Consider the following 18,812-nt stretch of genomic DNA (forward strand, 5'->3'; position numbering starts at 1 on the left):
TAGAGAGCAGCGGTCATCTTCTTGTTGTAGGAGTGCCGTCTGGTTTTCGCTGCGGCGAAACGGATACCGTTTTCTCGGAGAAAACCAGCGATAAGTAGGAATGTAGGCTTTGTGCATATCAAGTTGTTTCAAACCAGCTCTCGTAGGAGCAGACAATAACATGGGCTCGAAGTGCAATGTGTTGACGGTAAGCTTCTGTTTCTTGGGGGCTGGTGCGGGTGGCTCGCAGCTTACAGCAAGAGCTGTCACAGTCTTGAGCAGTAGCGATACAAGTGACGATTACCACATCATCCTCATCGTCCATTGCGTATAAATATACTGTGAACGCGTCTCCAGGCTTCTCTACCTATTTGAGGCACAGAAGAAGAGAGGTTATTTCTCCAGCTGTAATATTGTGACAGGCGTTTTTTTTTTACCAATCCGGATTCGGCAGAATATTGTTCATCGGTCGATCTCCATCTCTTGCAACGTAGTGAACACGCTCTTAGACGTACGGTGTGGACGAGGTTATCGGAAGAGAACAATTCCATTTACCTTGGTTTCGCTAAAATTGACTTTAAACAACTCCATCCGGCTGCAGGTTTCCGTCTCGGTCCGTTTTGTCTCTGTCACAGTGAGATACTCGGGCAAATACTCGTCAGTTTTGAAGCCTGTCAGCACTACTGTAGTCTTAGCACCTGAGCGGAAGAATTCTATCGTCAGCCCTCGGTCGACAGATTGATGCAGTGGTGCACTTTGCTAAAGTGTCAAGAAGCGTACTTAAGCTGGAGAACATATTATAATAGATGATATTTTATGTAAAAAAATAGATATTATAATAGATGATAATTTATCTATTTTTTAAATCTACAGTGATTCTTCCAGATAGTGATAAAAAGTAGGTATCACTACGAAAGTGTACTGTAGCGGCAGATCGTCGTTTGCGCTCTCGATTGCTCCATCGTCACACATTTCGGCTTTCTTTACTCGATTGGAAGAGTAATCTGAGCGTGGGGCTGCGACCCGCGAGCACGAGCAGCTCACTTCGCAGCTAGCGGAACACCGCATCTCCTTGACGAATGCAATGGCAGACACCCCAATGTCTCCCCTCGGTGGCAGCTCCAATGACGATCTTCTCGCAGCTCTAGACGAAATGCTGGCCTTCACACCAGAGACGACTTCATCTCTAGCTCAACTACCGTTGGATGCAAACTTCGTGGCAGACGCATTCGAGCTGCCGGAAGTGCCGAGTCCTTACGAGCAGCCAGTGGAGGAGGAGGTAAAGATAAAGACAGAGACGACTGCAGTTCCTGTAGTACCAACTCAACCACACGAAGAGCTGAATGGACCCAGAGGAAAAGACGCGCGTGCGACGCCGTACCCGAAGGCGAAACCTCGTCGCCGCAAACGCCCGAAAGATGAACTCGATTATCTCCGAGCAAAAGTGGCGGATCTGGAGGATGAGCTGACGAATCTGAACCAATCGGCAGGTAGAATGTCTCCTGTCAGTGATGACGACGAGGAAACGTTCGCTTGTTGGAAACAGGTTGCAGAGCGACAGAAAGAGGAGGCCAACAAGACTGTGGTCGAGAACCTCAAGCTACGCGCTATGCTGAAGGGTCAATTAGAGGTCGCACGTCGTCTCGAAGTGGCTATCGCTCAGCATCAGCAGACAGCCACAGAGCAGGCTTTCCCGTGGAACCCTATCAAGACGGAGTTTACCGCAGACGCAGAGGCTGAAAGTGACTGTAGACGCCCACGCGCGCCAAGCGTCTCGGACGAACTGCTCTTCGCCGAGTTGAATGGAACTCTCGAGGCACAGTACGCACAGGTTGACGCACTACTGGAAGCGAGTGGAATTGCCGATGCTAACCGCGAAATGCTGGGCAACATTCAGCTTAGACAGGACTCGAATGGCATCTCTTTCGCACACAAGGATGTCCGTGTGCTGCCCTTCTCAATGCACGCTGTGGCTCGCGTTATGTGGTCGTTCCTCTTGTACGAGAGTAAAAAGTTGCCAGGGACTATCCAGACTCGCGTGCTGAACAATGACCACCTGAACGCCACGATCGTCGATACTCTACAACTCCCAAAGTCGCGCCACACTGAAGTCCGAACGCGAATTGCAGTGCGTCGGTATTTCGAAAGGAAGCGCATTGTGGTTGTGTGGAGTGGGTGCGTGGAGATTGCAGGCTCTGTATTTGTGCGTCTTCGTGAAAAAGGAGTCAATACTGTGTCGAACTTTGATTTTCTCAGCGGTGGCAGTGGCATCTCCCCTCATGGCTGCATCATTCGCGCCGTGGTCGACGTCAAGCCGGAGACTGTGGAATTTAGCACGGGAGTCGATACCCAAGGTCATATAGGAGAAATGACCGACCTCGTGCTCGGCACCTACCACCGCAACTTTGGATTGATCACTCAAGTGATGGAGAACCTTCTGCTTAACGACCTCATGGGAACCTCAGCTTCATCTAGACAGGAAGACGTCGTCGCATAGACAGTTGATTAGTGCCGTTTCCACTACGCCACTAATCACTTACTACAGAGTATTACTTGAGTAAACACACTAAAACCAACCGCTTTCCCCCATACATGAACTGCTTAAAAGATGAATTACCATATTTTAGTACATGAAGTATTAGAAAAGAAGTGGATCGTTCACTGTCACCGAATTAGTAAGTTTCGCATAAAATTTAAGTAAACGCACCAAGACCGACCAATGTCACTCAAACGGGGAAACAGGTGCCACTTATCACTTGACACTTTCAGTTTTTCTACGGCTAAGCAGTAGAAAATAAACCTGAAGCAGCAAGGTTATGTAGAACAACTAGCCGCCTTCTGGGCGCCATCTGTCCATGAATGAATAAATTAAATGCATTTAAAAAACGATTAGAATGTTCTATTTAGTGCTCGCGAAACGATTGGACCTATGCTCAGCGAGGCTATTGTTATCCGATCGATAACAATTACTAGCAAGAAATACATTGTAGAGCATTTCTTAATAAAATGCTCGACTAAAAACCATTTTAGCGCTCAGCAACATGCGGAGAGGCATATGGAAGACTTTTGAAGTAACTCATTTTAGGAATTGTTTGAAGCTGGTGCGAGATAGTTTTCAGCGAAATCGTAGCGATACTTAATGTGTATGGCTGGCGAAGAATTTGTTGCAAGCACTATACTGTACTTGGCATTACTTCCTCGTTCATGCTGATTGCGACCTTCTATTATACAGTATGAGGTTTCATTTGCCGGGGTGATTCTCAGCTAATAAACAGAACGACGTCTGGAAAATTTGCATTCCTTAAAAATAAGATAAGTTCGTTTGGGCCAACTGCGTACCTAGCAGATTTCTACTGCACTAAAGAAAATGCTTATGTAGCAGACCACTTTTCTACTGGATTGTGGTAATTCCTCTCTTTTAGAGCATATCAATCATCATCGATCTGCGTTTAATATTTTAGCAACCAATCATGTATCAATGTTTCCTCGTTTTATTCCAACTTCCAGCATCCACACAAGCAGGACCGCCCCTCTGCTTCCAGTCTCAACGAAGGCGAGATGGACATGGACTTGCTGGACGCTCTGGACGAGATGCTGGCCTGCACGGACGAACCCATCGAGACGGGGTATCACTTAGCCGACGCGTTTGGATCATCCGATGCACATGACGCTCGAACTGGGAGATATCCCACCTCTTTTGCCAATCGAAGAGCAGCAAGGCGCCTCGACACAGCAAAAAAATGCGGCAATAAACAATGAAGCGTCAACGCTGTCACCTTCTCAGAAACCTCAGCGTAAGGGCAAAGACGTTCGAACAGCTCCGTACGTGAAGCCAAAGCCGCGACGTCGGAAGCGACCGAAAGACGAACTAGATTATTTACGAACTCAGGTGAAGGATTTACAGGACGAACTTTCCAAGCTATCATCGACTAGTGATAGTGAAGGAAGCCACGACGACGAGCTGTTTGTCCAGTGGAAGAAAATAGCCGACCGACAAAAAGTCGAAGCGGATCGCTCCGTGGTAGAGAATCTTAAGCTGAGGTCCATGCTAGACGGGCAGTTAAAGATGGCCAGGAGTCTAGAGGCGGCTATCCAGCACCAACATGAGGAAGCTGCTCAGCTGTTGTCTCTGCATCGTGTCAAGGCCGAGCTAAACGCCATTGACAGAGGCAGAAGGCCACGCGCCATTAGCTTATCGGATGATCTCATCTTTGCTCAACTTAACATCGGACTGGAAGCGCAATACGCAGAGTTTGACTCGGTTATCGACAAGACGGGACTTGCAAAGCTGTTGCAGAGCTCAAATCAAATCCAGACGCTCCACACTCCGCAAGGTATCGCTTTCCGCCAAGGAGAAGCCCGACTACTTCCCTTCACTATGCCCGCAGTTCCTCGCGCGATGTGGAGTTGTGTACGCTACGGCAAGGCGGAGGAGCTGACGGGTCATATCCACACTCGAGTTGTTAATAATGACCACCTGAATGTCACGATCGTCGATAAGGTGCAGCTGGCAAAGTCTCACAGCATCGACACGTGTGCTAGACTGGCGATGCGCCGCTACTTCGAGCAGAATCGAATCATCGTCGTGTGGAGCGGATACGTGGAAATCACGGGCTCCTTCTTCGTGCGTCTTCGTGAAAGATGAGATGACGCTTGGCGCGTCACCGGGCTCTCTGACCTTCTATCACTACGTAAAGTAGGTGCCATAAGCACAGACTTGTAGGGCAGTAGGCGTAGAGCAAGTAGGAATAGAATGTAAGACACGTGAGTGCCGGGCAAAGTACCACGACAGGACCACGGAGTTCTGGTGCTTGCTGCCTCTCACTCGTTGTGCACGCAGCGCAGCAAAAGCAGTTGTGAGAGTGAGAGCTGCCAGCACCTGAACCTCCATGTTCCGCAAAGTTAGATTAGCACATACTCAGTCTATAGAAAGCTAAGTAGTTCACCATCACCTGCAACGCAGTTGCAGTTGCTCACCGCCACCCATGTCGTCCTTCATACAGTCCTTGGTATCTTCCGCACGCCGCTCGCACGTGAGCGCATTGCAGACCGGTACGCCGGGATGCAGTACATGCATAGACACGCGTAGGATTGTAGGTTGGATCAGTAGTACTGGTATTGCCAGTGTCTTGGGCTGTGGCAATGACGTCTGGCACTGGACACTGGCAGACCGTAGCAAATAGCATCTCACAGTAGCAGGATAGCATCTCACACTCCCACTTGATCTCGGCGATGCAGTGCCAAATCGACGCGATCACATCGCTTCATCCGTACACACACCACTGATAATAGTCGTACGATAGCCACCATCACCGTAATTTGCTAGCTGCATAGTCTCCCACTCGAATCGCACATGTCCGTAGTCCAGCGCAGTTGATTGCATGCTAGTGTTGTGGTACAGCCACACGAAACTGGTTCTTCCAGTCGGCACACAGGCACACTACATGTCATCGTCGTCAGTAATGTCTAATCCGTCGTTCTTGACCGCATCGCAGGTGACGCAGTCAAGGTATCATGCATCGCAGTTGACGCAGATGTAGCCTTTTCATTTACAGTGGCGGCCATGTCACTGTCTGCCACGATAGGCAGTACCTTCAGCATCTTTCGGAATCGGGAGAACTTGACCACCGCAAGTGGTTTGGTCATGATGTCAGCCACCATGTCCTCCGTCCCGATGTGTTGCGTAATGATCCGTTTTAGTTCCACATTCCGCCGCACCATGTGGTATTTGTTGTCAATGTGTTTTTGCTTGCTGTGCTTGCCGGGTTTAGTCGTTAGAGAGATGGCTCCCTGATTATCTCCGAGTAGTACAGGTAGTGCATGTTTCCACACTAGTTCTCGGCAGAGCCCTGCAAGCCACAGCAAGTCTTTTGTAGCTTCAGCCATTGCAACGTACTCAGCTTCACATATGCTCTGAGCATTGATTTCTTGTTTCCTCGATGAATAGGAGACAACATTGCTGTCCATCGTCGTCACGTATCCACTGATGCTGCGGCGGTCAACTGGATCATTAGCATAGTCAGCATCCGAATAGCAACCCACACATAGGTCACTCGCTGACGCAACATCCATCACCAGACCAAAGTCACGTGTAGCCTGCAGGTAGCGCAATACCCGCTTGGCTTGCGCATAGTGAGTATGGTCGTAGCTGGCTAGGTATTTCCCGAGATGTCTGGTTGCGTGTGCGATGTCAGGTGTTGAGGCACTTACAAGATACTGAAGCGCACCAACCAGCTCTCGATAGGGCAGGTACTCGGTCGTAGCAGGAACAACCGCCTTTGAGGGTGTCAAAGCCTCAGGCGTAGTACACCCATTGCACGTCTCCATGTGAAATCGTTTGAGTACTTCGAGTACATACTGTTTCTGGCAGTAGATAATCTGTCGACTGGGTCGGTTGATCAAGATCTCCACACCTAGTAAGTGCTTCACGGTTCCCATGGTTGTGAGCTCAAACGTTTCTTGCAGCGCGGCTGCAATTCGAGCACACAGCTCACGTGGACCCATTATCAATAGGTCGTCCACGTACACTTAGGAGCATAGTCACTTCTCCATCCTTCTTCAGCGCGTACAAGCCGTAGTCCGACTCCAGTCTTTCAAGCCCAAGTGTCAGCAACTTGGCATGTAGAGTTCGGTTCCATACGTTTGGTGCTTGTTTAAGTCCATAGAGGCTCTTCAAGAGCTTACAGACAAACGCTGGCCCATCTGTTTGAAAGCCTGGTGGTTGCTCCATGAAGATTAACTCATCGAGGTCCCCGTAAAGAAACGCGGTCTTTACATCGTACTGAAGAACTTCCCATCCTCGTTGAACGGCGAAGTAGATGGCAACACGGATCGTCTCAAACCGGATTACCGGTGCGTAGGTCTCACTGTAGTTCACGCCCAGTTGTTGTTTGAAGCTCAGAATCACGAGACGAGCTTTAAATCTTTTCACACGCCCTCGTTCGTCACGCTTAACAGCGAATACCCGTCTGCACGTAATAACCTTGACGCCTTTGGCTGCCGCGCGTGGCACCAATTTCCATGTTTTGTGTCGTTTCAGTGACTGTAGCTCAGCAAGCATAGCAGCCTTCCACTGAAGCCAATGCTTGCTCCGACGTGCCTGCTTGTAGGTCGTCGGTATCTCAATGTCCACATGGATAGACATCACGTTGCCCACCACATAGTCAAGAAGCCGCACGCTTGGCTTCTGCGTCCTACGAGGTCGCTTGAGACAGGGTTGAACAGCTGGATCGCGAATCTCAGAAGTTTTCGTCTCCTTCTCTTCTGTTTCAAGTTTCTTTCGCGTCTTTCGTTTTCGTCGCTTGCCAGACTTGGGTGCCGCAGGTGGCTCTTTCGTCTCATCGCTCGCAGCAACTTCAACTGGTGCATCTACACCGGCTGGCGACTCTACTCTCTGTTCCTCAGGTAAGTCGTCTTTCGCACTCCCACTGGACTCATGTTCTCTGTCCTGCAGGTCATCAGCTATCGGCACCATCTCGAGCTGCTTCGTCACATTCGAAGACTTAGAGCTCCAACCAGGTAGGTACGTCTCCATACTAGTCTTGATGCGTGCCACCGGAACACTATCGGGCAGCTGATGATAACCATCGTGATATGCGTTCTCTAGGAGTTGCTTTACGTAAGTGCCGTTACTTGTAAACTCCTCGTGAAATCGCGTGTTTCGTCCACGTGCAGTCACGACTTGAGCCGTCTTCAAATCCAGAAATTTGTAGCCCTTGGTATCATGACTATAACCAAGTAATAGAGATAGTCGTGCTCTCGGCTCCAATTTTTCTTTCTTTTGTCTGGACTCAGGAGGGACACGCACGTGTGCCACACATCCCCAAGTCCGAAGCTCATCCACATCGGGTGTCACACTGTACAGCTTCTTGTATGGCGAGACCAGTCCTAGCGGTTTAGTTGGTAGCCAATTCAGTGTCGTAACAATGTGTAGAAGTGCTTCTCCCCATAGCATGTTAGGAAGATGTGTAGCGGTCAGCATAGCACGGATGCGAGGCAGTACAGTGCCATTCGCTCGCTCCACCACACCATTCTCCTGAGGAGAGTAAGCATTCGTGAACTGCTGCACAATCCCATGCTCATTGCAGTAATCACTCAGCGCATTACTGGTGAATTCACCACCCTGATCAGAGTGCAGCCTCCGAACAGTGAGCTTGGGAAACTGAGTCCGAAGTTGATGTAGCAAAATCTTGACGTACAGTGTAGCCGCACTCTTTCGTTCGAGAAGAAACGCCCACTTGAAGCGAGTAGCTTCATCAATGATTAGCAGGAACATAGTTGCACCACCTTCCGTCGGTTCATTCATCGTGCATATGTCCATCATCAACATCTCGAGCGGTTCAGACTTCCGTTCAGGAAGTCTGAACCGTCTTGCTAGCAGCACACGCAACACACTCGTAGGAGCTCAGACCTTGTGCATTAATCTTTACTCCGACATCGAGCTTACTCGACAGCTCTCTCACAGTGTCCATACTCATGTGAGCGAACCGTTGGTGCAGTAACTCCATCGTCTTTCTGCTGTCCATGTCTTGTTTGCGTGCTGCCATCACCATCACTCCTGACACTCGCTCTCCCTTCAATCGGTAGATATTGTCTCGCATGATAAACTTCAACGAAGTACCTGGCTTTGAGAGCCAAGCCGACTGCTGATCATCTGAGCCCAGCAGCTTGTACTTCCCAGCCGTCTGCAAGTGACCGAGGCTGATAATGTTCACCTTTGCATTAGGAGTGTAGACCACGTCCTCAAGGAGGCGTTCTTCTTGTTCACCAGTTGTTTGGCTTACAATGCTTAGCAAGACAGAACCACACATAGTTGCATGTTCCGATGTTCCGTTGGCAAAGTCAAGCCGACTGGTGCGATCTTCTCGAATGATAGTAAATAGAGACAAGTCTTCACAGACATTCGCCTGAGAGCCAGAGTCCAAAATCCAACTCCACCCAATCTGAGTCATCAGACTGCTTTCCTTGGTTTCGACCAATCGCATTCACCTGTCGAATTCCACCAATACCAACATTCCCACGATTTTCGCAGTGTCTAGGCGAGTTTCCACGACGACTTGGCGACAAGTTCCGACGTTGAAGATCATTTCGACGAATGCAATCATTCAGTAGTGGTCCACGCGCGGGTGATGGTCCACTACGCCACGGCTCTTGCGGCTGGGGTCCATAATGACTTGGCGGCTGGTTGTTCGCTCGTGGCTCACGACGAGCAGACCAATTACGACCACGAGGTGGCGAACGCCAACGCAATGGCGAACGCCCACGCTGCAGTGATCTTCCTCTCGGTGAGCGACTTCTTCCAGACTGCGGTGGTCTAACTTGTTGCAGGTTTCGGGGCGGTGAGCGACTCCATCTACGTTGCGGCGACCTTCCTTGTTGGAAGTCCCGAGGAGGTGAGCGGCTCCTTCCACGTTGCGGTGATCTTCCTCTTTGGAAGTTCCGCGGAGGTGAGCGGCTCCTTCCACGTTGCGGCGATCTTCCTCTTTGGATTCCGCGGAGGTGAGTAGTTCCATCCTTGTAGTTGTAGTGAGTCAGCTCGTCCTGGTATAAATCCACTGCGTCCTAGCTCATAAGGACTCATGTTGGACTGATATCCTCGCCCGTAATCTTGCTCAGGTCCTTGGCGTCCGCGTCGCTCAACATTAGGTCCACAATGATCATCCCCCGGCACAGGTGGACCCACTTGTGGTCCACCTTTGGTGTACCATAGCTCAGATCCAGGTCCTTGCGAGCTCTGCATCAGTCCTTGACCCAGATAGTATAATGCAGTTTACAAAGCAGGAGGTGGACCAAGCGATTGGCCACTCTCCCACTGGCTTTTCATCGCCGCTGGTACAGCAAATTGCACCTCTTGGTGTCCTGTATGCACTTGTCCATCCTTTTGTTCTTGTTCTCCACCTTGCATATGATTAACAGGAACTCTCAGTTGCAGTTGCTGCGGTGTCGTTGGCACGTTCGGGTGTACTGCAGGTGTACACTTGGACTCGAGTCCGACTGCCGATGTCTTCACCTCTTCAGCCAGATTCATATCTTCAGCCTCACTGCTCGCAGGTGTTATCACCGAATACACGGGAGACATGTGTGCAGCCGTCGCCACACCATCGTTGTTCCCATCGTTATTCGCCAGTCGTGTCGTCGCACACAACGAGAGACCCGAGAATAGGGCTCGTTGCTCACTGTCAGACTGGGAAACTTCAACTCGTCTCACCGAGCTGATGAGGGAAGCTGGCGACTTCTTGTACTTCAACTTGTTCTTAAGTCTCTTGGCCAGGTCTGGTCTCAGTTGCATGCCAGTCTGCGCAGTGCATTCTGCATACCAGTGACCATCTCCATTGCAGTTAGCGCAGGCTGTGTGCTTCTTCTTCTCAGCTGCAGCCTTTGCCTTCTTGCGCTGGTTCTTCCCACGTTTCTTTCCAGACTCACGTCCACTTCCACTGTTGTGTCCATGTCCGTAGCCTTGACCTTGTCCTCGTCCTTGTCCTTGGCCAGTACTAACCTGCGCGACTTGCATCGTCCGCGTTGTAGGCCGGTTCGTCTGCTGTTGCAGCTGATCACGCTGATGTTCAGCGGAGCGCAGGCGCTGCAACGCCTCGGACAGCTTTAGGCCACGTCGGTCGTGTTGGTTGATCCAGTCTGCGTGTTCACGCGCGAGATCTCGAAATACCAACACGCAGTTTGATAGAAGTAGGCTTGCATGTTGTCATTCTTCAAATTCACCATTTCCTTGACGCAGGAGTGTCACCTTTCGTCCGATGTCCTCCACGTACGCAGTAACGGACTCGTTCGGTTGTAATCGGCGAGTCACCAAGTCCTGTAGCAAGTAGTCAGAATTGATGCCGTCTCCAGCCTCAAAGTGTTTGGTAATCGCTGAATACAGCATTGCTGCCGCATCCATGTTGTCTCTTATCTCATCGATCTTGAACGTAATGCGTAAGTCCACAGATAGAGATAGGGCCAACGCGGAGAACGCCTTGTTCTTTCGCGTCGCATACCACTCATGATACTTAGGGCGACGTATACCTTCCTCTTCGTCATATCGCTCTCCTCCATACGTAATGTCGCCTAGCGAGCGCGTCTCGAAGTGCAACGGCACCTCGCTTCGCCACGCTTTGTAGTCTTCTTTCTTGTGAAGCTTAGGCAACACAATGCTTGCGGAGTTGCGCAACGCCTTGGTGTGGTCGGACAGCTCCTTGTCGTCGTACCGACCACCGGGGTTCATGTTGTCCAGGCTGCTCTCTCCTCGGCTCGTGTAGCTTCGTCCACTGCCAACCGATCCTTGGCTCGACGGTGGTGGAGGCGGAGGGGGCGGATTTTCAACTGGCCCCGTTTCTTCGATTGTGTTCGAATTCTGCATACCTTCGAGTAACACTCGAAGTAACGGTCGCCCACCAGTAATTCCGATCAATGAGCGAATTAGTCGCTCAGCATCAGATTGCGATAATGTCGCATCATCCGGGCCATTCAGCCTTTCGACCAATCCCGGGGAATCTTCTCCTTGATTCGTCAAAACTTCTTTTTGTGTGTTTTCAACACCAGAGTCTACGTCAGTCGATCGCTGCGCCCTGATTGGGCTCATAACCTGAGATGACGCATGGCGCGTCACCGGGCTCTCCGACCTTCTATCACTACGTAAAGTAGGTGCCATAAGCACAGACTTGTAGGGCAGTAGGCGTAGAGCAAGTAGGAATAGAATGTAAGACACGTGAGTGCCGGGCAAAGTACCACGACAGGACCCCGGAGTTCTGGTGCTTGCTGCCTCTCACTCGTTGTACACGCAGCACAGCAAAAGCAGTTGTGAGAGTGAGAGCTGCCAGCACCTGAACCTCCATGTTCCGCAAAGTTAGATTAGCACATACTCAGTCTAAGATAGTCTATAGAAAGCTAAGTAGTTCACCATCACCGCAACGCAGTTGCAGTTGCTCACCGCCACCCATGTCTTCCTTCATACAGTCCTTGGTATCTTCCGCACGCCGCTCGCACGTGAGCGCGTTGCAGACCGGTACGCCGGGATGCAGTACATGCATAGACACGCGTAGGATTGTAGGTTGGATCAGTAGTACTGGTATTGCCAGTGTCTTGGGCTGTGGCAATGACGTCTGGCACTGGACACTGGCAGACCGTAGCAAATAGCATCTCACAAAAGAGGCTACACTTCAGCCTCAGCCTTCGACTTCAGCACAAACGCCGAGGTGAGTTCCAGTAGGTCGAGTAGTATCCCTGGCTGTGTACTTCGCATGAAGCCCGAGATGGATGAGTTCGACTCGGAAGAAGAAGCTAAAGACCACGTTGGAGAAGTGTCGGATCTTGTAGTGGGCTCGTACCATCGGAACTTTGGCTTGATGTACCAGATCATTGAGAATCTTCTCTTCCGTGACTCGACGGGCGGAGAAGCGGACGAGCTAGAATTGGATCGTTTTGCCACATACTAGACAAACTGTCATACGTGTAGTAGCCAGTTTATCGCTGCGAGATAGTACACCATTGCAGAGCGAGTTGTTTTTCTCCCTGCTTCATGCCCATTTTGAGCCTATTCTGGTTACTTACTGTGTCGCAGAAACGAGTCCGGTTGATTAGACAGCAAATAGAGGTCGTGTGGATCAAACTGTCGTCCATTTACACTGTACATGGTAGGTTCGCATAGTGCAACGCTTCAGCGCAATGTAAGTGCCGGTAGAATTTGTGAGGTCAGCGTGTCGAGCTCCGCTGGCTCACTGTTATCTTTAGGCAACCAACCAGTTATTAAAACTACATGCTCGTTTCCCACGGAGAAGAATTGGGATTGATGAGGAAACCTCGCGTTGTTCTTTCTGTCTTCTCTTTAGCTCTAGGCTCTACACTCGTGTGCATTCACTCGCTTGGATCTGCCTTCAGAAGAATATAATTTATTCTTAAGACTTGTGGAGCAATCGCAATATGTTTTCTTGCAGTTCGAGAACTATCGGCGTCGTATAAATATGTGGCTTCTGTCGAGGAAAGTACGCAGATGTTCAGCGTCGAGTTCATCAAATCGAAAGCCAGGGCAGTTCTTCAGTTCTCGGTACTGTAGAAACGCGCGTATTCGCCGTCCAAATGCTACGCTCTATGAATTCCTACGCAGTTGACGTCGCCTACATTGAAATAGAAGTCATGCAGTTGTGAAAACTATTTGTGCCTGAGGATTGCAAACCGCTATTATAATAAATTGGATAAGGTCACTTGGGTCAAGACGACCTGGTAAGAAAACATTTGCACGCTTATGTATGGCACTGCAGACGTGCCTGCACATTGCAAACGTCCTCACCATCCGTACCTCTGCCCGCCCTGACTCACAGAAGAAGGCCTACGTTAACGAAATGCTGGGCACTCCAAAATCTGCTGCTTCGAGTCGAGATGACCACCCTTTTCCCACTGTCGACCTTAACAGATCCACCGTGCGATGACTCGGTATCAACTCGCTCTCCAACGCACACGTCTCCAGTAGAATACGATGGATCAAGTGAGAGTGACAGCGAGCTCTTGCTGAGTCTCTTCGGTCATCCCGGACAGGATTCCGATGTCGCTGACCGAGGTGGTCGTCCATTTCCTTACACCCGCTCCAAGACGCGATGGCGTAAGCGTCCGAACGATGAGCTCAAGTACCTGCGAGCGCAGATCACCGAGCTTGAAGGCTTGGTCATAACATTGAGCCATTCCGACCCTCGCCCGAAGTTACTGCGCCATGGTGAAGATAATGGAGATAAAAAGCAAGTGCAAGTGCTCCAGAAACTCTCGGAAGAAAGTCACAAGAAGAAGATGGAGGCAGCTTTGACCGAGAACCGGAAGCTCAAGGCCATGGTAGCAAGTAACTTTCAAGTGGCTAAGGCGCTGCAAGCCGCTCTTGACGAGAACATGCGCCTGAGAGCGCGTAAAATTTGCTGGCCTAGCAGCGCCGCCGCTTCGGATGAACTGGTGTTCGCCTTGCTGGACGAAGAAAAGGAGCTGCAGTACGCTGCGACAGACAAAGTCCTGGACGCGAGTGGGATCGCTCGGATCTACCATCCGTATTTCTCCGAGCCCGAACTCCACCGTGAGGGCAGTGGAGTGAATTTTCAGCACAATGACGTTCGTGTACTCCCCTTCGCTGTGGCAGACGTTGTTCGAGCGCTGCGTCACAGCTTGAGGCATGGATCAAACGTTGGTCCCTCGCAACACTGTCGTAAATTTCTCATACAGGACGCCTTCTCTCAAGCGGTAACGGTGGACAACGTGGAAGTCCTTGGCACGCGTCCAGCTGTAATCAAGGGCCGGCATTTGCTTTGGTCTGTCGTTAAGCCTGAACGAACGGTCATCAATTGGTCGAGCTTCAACGAATACGACGGAGCCAAGCACATTCGACTTCTCAAGAGATTGTGGTTCTCTGTCGAGCCGATCGCCTTACACGCCGGTCCATCGACACATGGTTGTATTCTGCGAACCATCGTTCGGTTCACTCCTGTGGACCCTGAGACCAGTCTGAGAGACATTGAAGAGATGGCGGATGTCATCATCTCGGGCTACAAGCGCGACTCGGTGAGGGTCGTCATGGCGGTGAGAGAGCAATTGGCAGCCTTAGCCGCGTCGAGAAATTCAACAATATAAAAGAAAAATTACACGTGCATTTTAAGACGAAGTAGTAAGCTACTGAACAATCGTGCATGTGTCACTTGTGGCAGAAACGCCATGCTTCGAGAGCAAAAATGCTAAGCTGTACACTGTACAGCAGTAGTGTACAACAATCAATTACAGCCCAGAATAGCACCCTACCAGGTTGCCTGGTAGGGTGGTCCAGGTATCGGATACTGTTTGCTCTTCTCTGTAGAAGCATTCGAACGCATACAATTCGATCAGCGAAATAGGCTGGCGCGATGCAGATACATGTTAATACGTTTGATACGTCTGGGTGAGGCCACTTGATTCCGACACATGGCAGGATTCGCCTTCGTGCAGGGGCTTTGTTGACTCATCCTTCTATCAACGTCCCCCCTGTAACAGGGGGGAATGGTAACTTCAAAATCGGTGAAGTTAATATTGTGAAAATATCACCTGTAGACCAGTTAATATAAAAAATATCACCTAATATTTTCTTCTGAGACAATATGATATTATTAAATATCAACTTAATATTAGCTAATACGATATTATATTTTTCAAAGATTGCGTAATTGGGCTAAATTAACCAATCCGATGTAGCTAACGCTCGACTAGCTGAAGTATTACTAATCAACCGTGAGGGAGGGACAGTGACGGCAAGGTTGGCGTCGTGTGTTGGCACTGCTGAGCGCATTAATCTAGCGCCACAGGCAGCAGGTTTATTAGACGCACGATGTGGACAAGGAGATCGGTAGAGAACAAGAGCAAATGTCTTGATTTCGCTCTATCAACGTTAAACAGCTGCAAGCGTTTGCAGTTTTTCATCTCGATCGCCTTACTGCTTCTCTAGAACCTGATCGAAAAAGTTATTTGGCTCCGCTAGGTGGCAAGAAGCGTACTTAAGTGGGAAAATATCATAAAATATCATGTAGTATCTAATATTTTTCGGTTCTCCGAGTTAATATTAAAATATTATGTTAACTTTTATAAAAATGAGTTACTATTAATATTTAATATCGAAAATAGTACTATTACTACCAAAAATATCATTTGATATTTGGTTACCATTAGCCCCTGCCCCTGTTGCAAATTGCCAGCTCAGCAGATCCGAAGGACACGGATTCCTACATCTGTCGGCCTTATGAACGAGCAATTACCCGCCTCTCCGACGCCGTCGTTCACATCGACTGCAAGCCTAAGTGGGTCGAGTGAGGCAGACAGCGATCTCTTCTCAACCCTGTTCGAGCTACCAGCGCTTAGCTACTCACCCAGCTCCGCTTCCGACAGAGGAGATCGCCCTTTTCCTTACACTCGGTCCAAGACACGTTGGCGAAAGCGACCAAACGACGAGCTAAAGTATCTGCGAGCTCAAATCATCGAGCTAGAGGGTCTGAAAACGGCGCTGAGCTACCAGCCGAGACGACATGGTGGGAATGCCAATGAACCCCACGTCAGCGAAGAGAGTCACGCGAAGCAGCTGCAAGCTGCGCTCAAAGAGAACCGAAGACTGCGAGCAATGGTAGCGCGTCGGTTCCAACTCGCTTGCTCGCTTCAAAGTGCAATCGATGAGCAGTTGCGGCTGAGAGCTGGGAAAATCTCATGGCCGAAAAGCACTGCGACTTCGGACGAGTTGATTTTTGCCTTGCTGGACGAAGAGAAAGACAAGCAGTTCGCTGTGCTCGACAAGGTAATGGAGGAGAGTGGGATCGCGCGAGTATTTCACTCGCTGTACTCTTCACTGCAGCTCCAAGTTAGCGGAAATCGAGTGTCGTTCCAGCACAGCGAGGTGCGAATGCTCCCGTTCAATGTGGCGGATGTGGCTGGCTCGCTTCGACACTGTTTGAGCTACGGATCGAGAGTCGGGCCGACTAGACACTGTCGCAACATTCGGATGTATGACGAATACTTTCATGCTGTTACGGCCGACAAGGTGGAACTGCCAGAGACTCAACCTGCCGACGTCAGCTCCAGAGTCGTTCAGTTATGTGTAGCTAAGCCTGAGAAGACGGTCGTGACGTGGTCGGCTTATGTTGAGTATAAAGGTTCGAAGTGCATTCGTTTGCTGGAGAAGACGTGGATTGTATTGGAAGCGATTTCGTTGGGAAAACTCGGTATGTTTCCGGTGGGGGGACGGATGCACGGCACGTTGATGCGAGTTGTAGTTCGGTTGACACCGGTAGAGACTGAGTTTGATCTGCACAAGACAAAGGATGTCGAGGAGATGGCGAACGTCGTTGTGGGCACGTACCAGCGCAATGGCCAACGGATGCTCCAGGCGATGCTCGAGTATTTGAAAGATTGCCAACGAAATCGGTGAGAAACGTGAACAAAACTAAGCACCAAGAGAGTGGCAGCCACGCATTTAGCACTTTACGTGTATCGTTGCGCACGATGTGGCGAGTATTACAGGTAAATACAGGAGGAAGTAGCAGGAGTAAGTCGTATGTGTTCCAAGAACAAATGTAATTGCTTGTCACTTGGGCCTCAATGCGATAATCGTTGGAATCAACTCCTTATTGAACTTAGATATGTTCATTTAAAGTGGAAAAGCTTCCAGCATCATTTCCACTTTACTGTGTACGAGTCGTACCTCTTCACTATCCTGTTGACTCAGTCCATTTCCAATTTTATGACTTCTTAAAGACCCGGACAACTATTATGCACCACTACAGTAGGTAACGGACAGAGCAGTGTCATTTAGCTTGGGCTTTGTCGGGTGTCGTCTCGCGCCGTTCGCAACAACTCACTCGAACCTCATTTCAGTAAACGAAGATGGCCGAGCAATACGACCGAGAAGGGCGACCATTTCCTTACACCCGATCGAAGACGCGATGGCGCAAGCGGCCGAGTGACGAGCTCAAGTACTTGAAAGCGCAAGTGGTTGACTTGGAGAAGCTACTTGCAGCTCTCAGCCACTCTGACTCGTCCCGTCCGAGACTTCTGAACGACGGAGAGACGACCAGTGACAACCAAGTTGAGATGCTCCAAAAACTTTACCGAGAAAGTGAAGTAGACAAGTTAAAAGACGCGATGAAGCAGAACCAGTACCTGCGAGCAATGCTCGTCCGGAAAGTTCACTTGGCTCGATCTCTCCAGTCCGCCATTAGTGAGCAGATGCGACTAGGCGTACGGAAGATATCGTGGCCAACCCGTGAAGGAGCAGCAGATGAAGTGATTTTCGCCTTGCTAGATGAAGAGAAAGAGCGTCAGTTCGCTGTGCTTGACGAAATGTTGGAGCAAAGCGGGATGGCACGAGTTTATCACCATTCATTCTCTAGGCTCCTGCTTCATCAAAGCGGGAAAACAGTGTCGTTCCAGCACAATGAAGTGCGCCTGCTCCCGTTTGCCGTGTCGGATGTCGCTCGCGCATTGCGCCACAGCTTGAGTTTTGGGGCGCGAGTTGGGCCGACCAAGCATTGTCGAGACATCCGCATGTACGATAGCTACTTCCACGCGGTTACTGCTGACAGCGTCCAGCTGCCAGACGCCCAATCTGCGGAGGTCAAGTCGAGAGTGCTTCAGTTGTGTGTCACTCAGCCAGAACGCACTGTGGTGACCTGGTCGGGCTACGTCGAGTATAAAAGCCACAAGTTTATTCGCCTACTGGAGAAAACGTGGGTCGTCCTGGAGTCCATTCCGATGCCGGCAACGGGAGGAAGGACTCATGGGACGTTGATGCGGGTGGTTGTTCGCTTGACGCCAGTCGAAGCTGAGCTAGATCCACAGAAACCGGAGGATATTGTGGAGATGGCAAATGTAGTCGTAAGCACTTATCAACGCCATGGACAACGAATGCTCCAGTCGATGCTTGAACAGCTGAGCGATTGCATGAGAACGGGAACACGCATTTGAAGACGTGAAAGGTGCCTGCATCTTGTGGTGTCGGTGGTTTTTAAGGAGAGGGTCGAGTTAAAAGTGAGTGGTTAAACGTGAGAACAGTGTCAACATGATCGAGTAGCAAGATAACACAAGCTCTTCACGCTTTGGCAATGGCATGAATGTAACTTCGCTCAACCTCGTGAAATACACGTACTGTACATGTAGCTCCCTATCAGTGCAGCTCAATTCAATTCTAGAAGATAGAGGGTTTTACATGAGGCAATTGAGCTCGAACATTGCCACTTCTTGGCGAGGAAAACTTTGCTGACAGGCATGTCAGACGTCCTATAAACCGACCGTCTACTGTAGAAACCAAGAATCAACGTTAAGCTTAGGACGCCACGACATCTTTCGATCTCCACTCATGT

General features: G+C 50.0%; 4 protein-coding genes across 4 annotated transcripts; all 4 read left to right on the top strand.

The window, feature by feature from the left end:
* Window positions 1-924: 924 nt before the first annotated feature.
* PITG_20535 (uncharacterized protein) lies at window positions 925-2,476 on the top strand (the record flags this gene model as incomplete). The annotated part of the gene is made up of 1 exon (XM_002895554.1): window positions 925-2,476. The coding sequence occupies one exon, from the start codon at window positions 1,079-1,081 to the stop codon at window positions 2,474-2,476; it is 1,398 nt and encodes a 465-aa protein (XP_002895600.1).
* A 1,061-nt stretch (window positions 2,477-3,537) lies between these two features.
* Window positions 3,538-4,624, top strand: PITG_20536 (uncharacterized protein; the record flags this gene model as incomplete). The annotated part of the gene is made up of 2 exons (XM_002895555.1): window positions 3,538-3,605; window positions 3,913-4,624. 2 exons carry the CDS (start codon window positions 3,538-3,540, stop codon window positions 4,622-4,624), a joined length of 780 nt encoding a protein of 259 aa, XP_002895601.1.
* An 8,707-nt stretch (window positions 4,625-13,331) lies between these two features.
* PITG_20537 (uncharacterized protein) lies at window positions 13,332-14,574 on the top strand (the record flags this gene model as incomplete). Its single annotated transcript, XM_002895556.1, has 1 exon — window positions 13,332-14,574. One exon carries the CDS (start codon window positions 13,348-13,350, stop codon window positions 14,572-14,574), a length of 1,227 nt encoding a protein of 408 aa, XP_002895602.1.
* Window positions 14,575-17,337: 2,763 nt separating this feature from the next.
* PITG_20538 (uncharacterized protein) lies at window positions 17,338-18,417 on the top strand (the record flags this gene model as incomplete). The annotated part of the gene is made up of 1 exon (XM_002895557.1): window positions 17,338-18,417. The coding sequence occupies one exon, from the start codon at window positions 17,338-17,340 to the stop codon at window positions 18,415-18,417; it is 1,080 nt and encodes a 359-aa protein (XP_002895603.1).
* Between the last annotated feature and the right edge of the window lie 395 nt (window positions 18,418-18,812).

This window comes from Phytophthora infestans, genomic scaffold, assembly GCF_000142945.1.
Source record: "Phytophthora infestans T30-4 supercont1.160 genomic scaffold, whole genome shotgun sequence".
NCBI classification, from domain to species: Eukaryota; Oomycota; class Peronosporomycetes; order Peronosporales; family Peronosporaceae; genus Phytophthora; species Phytophthora infestans.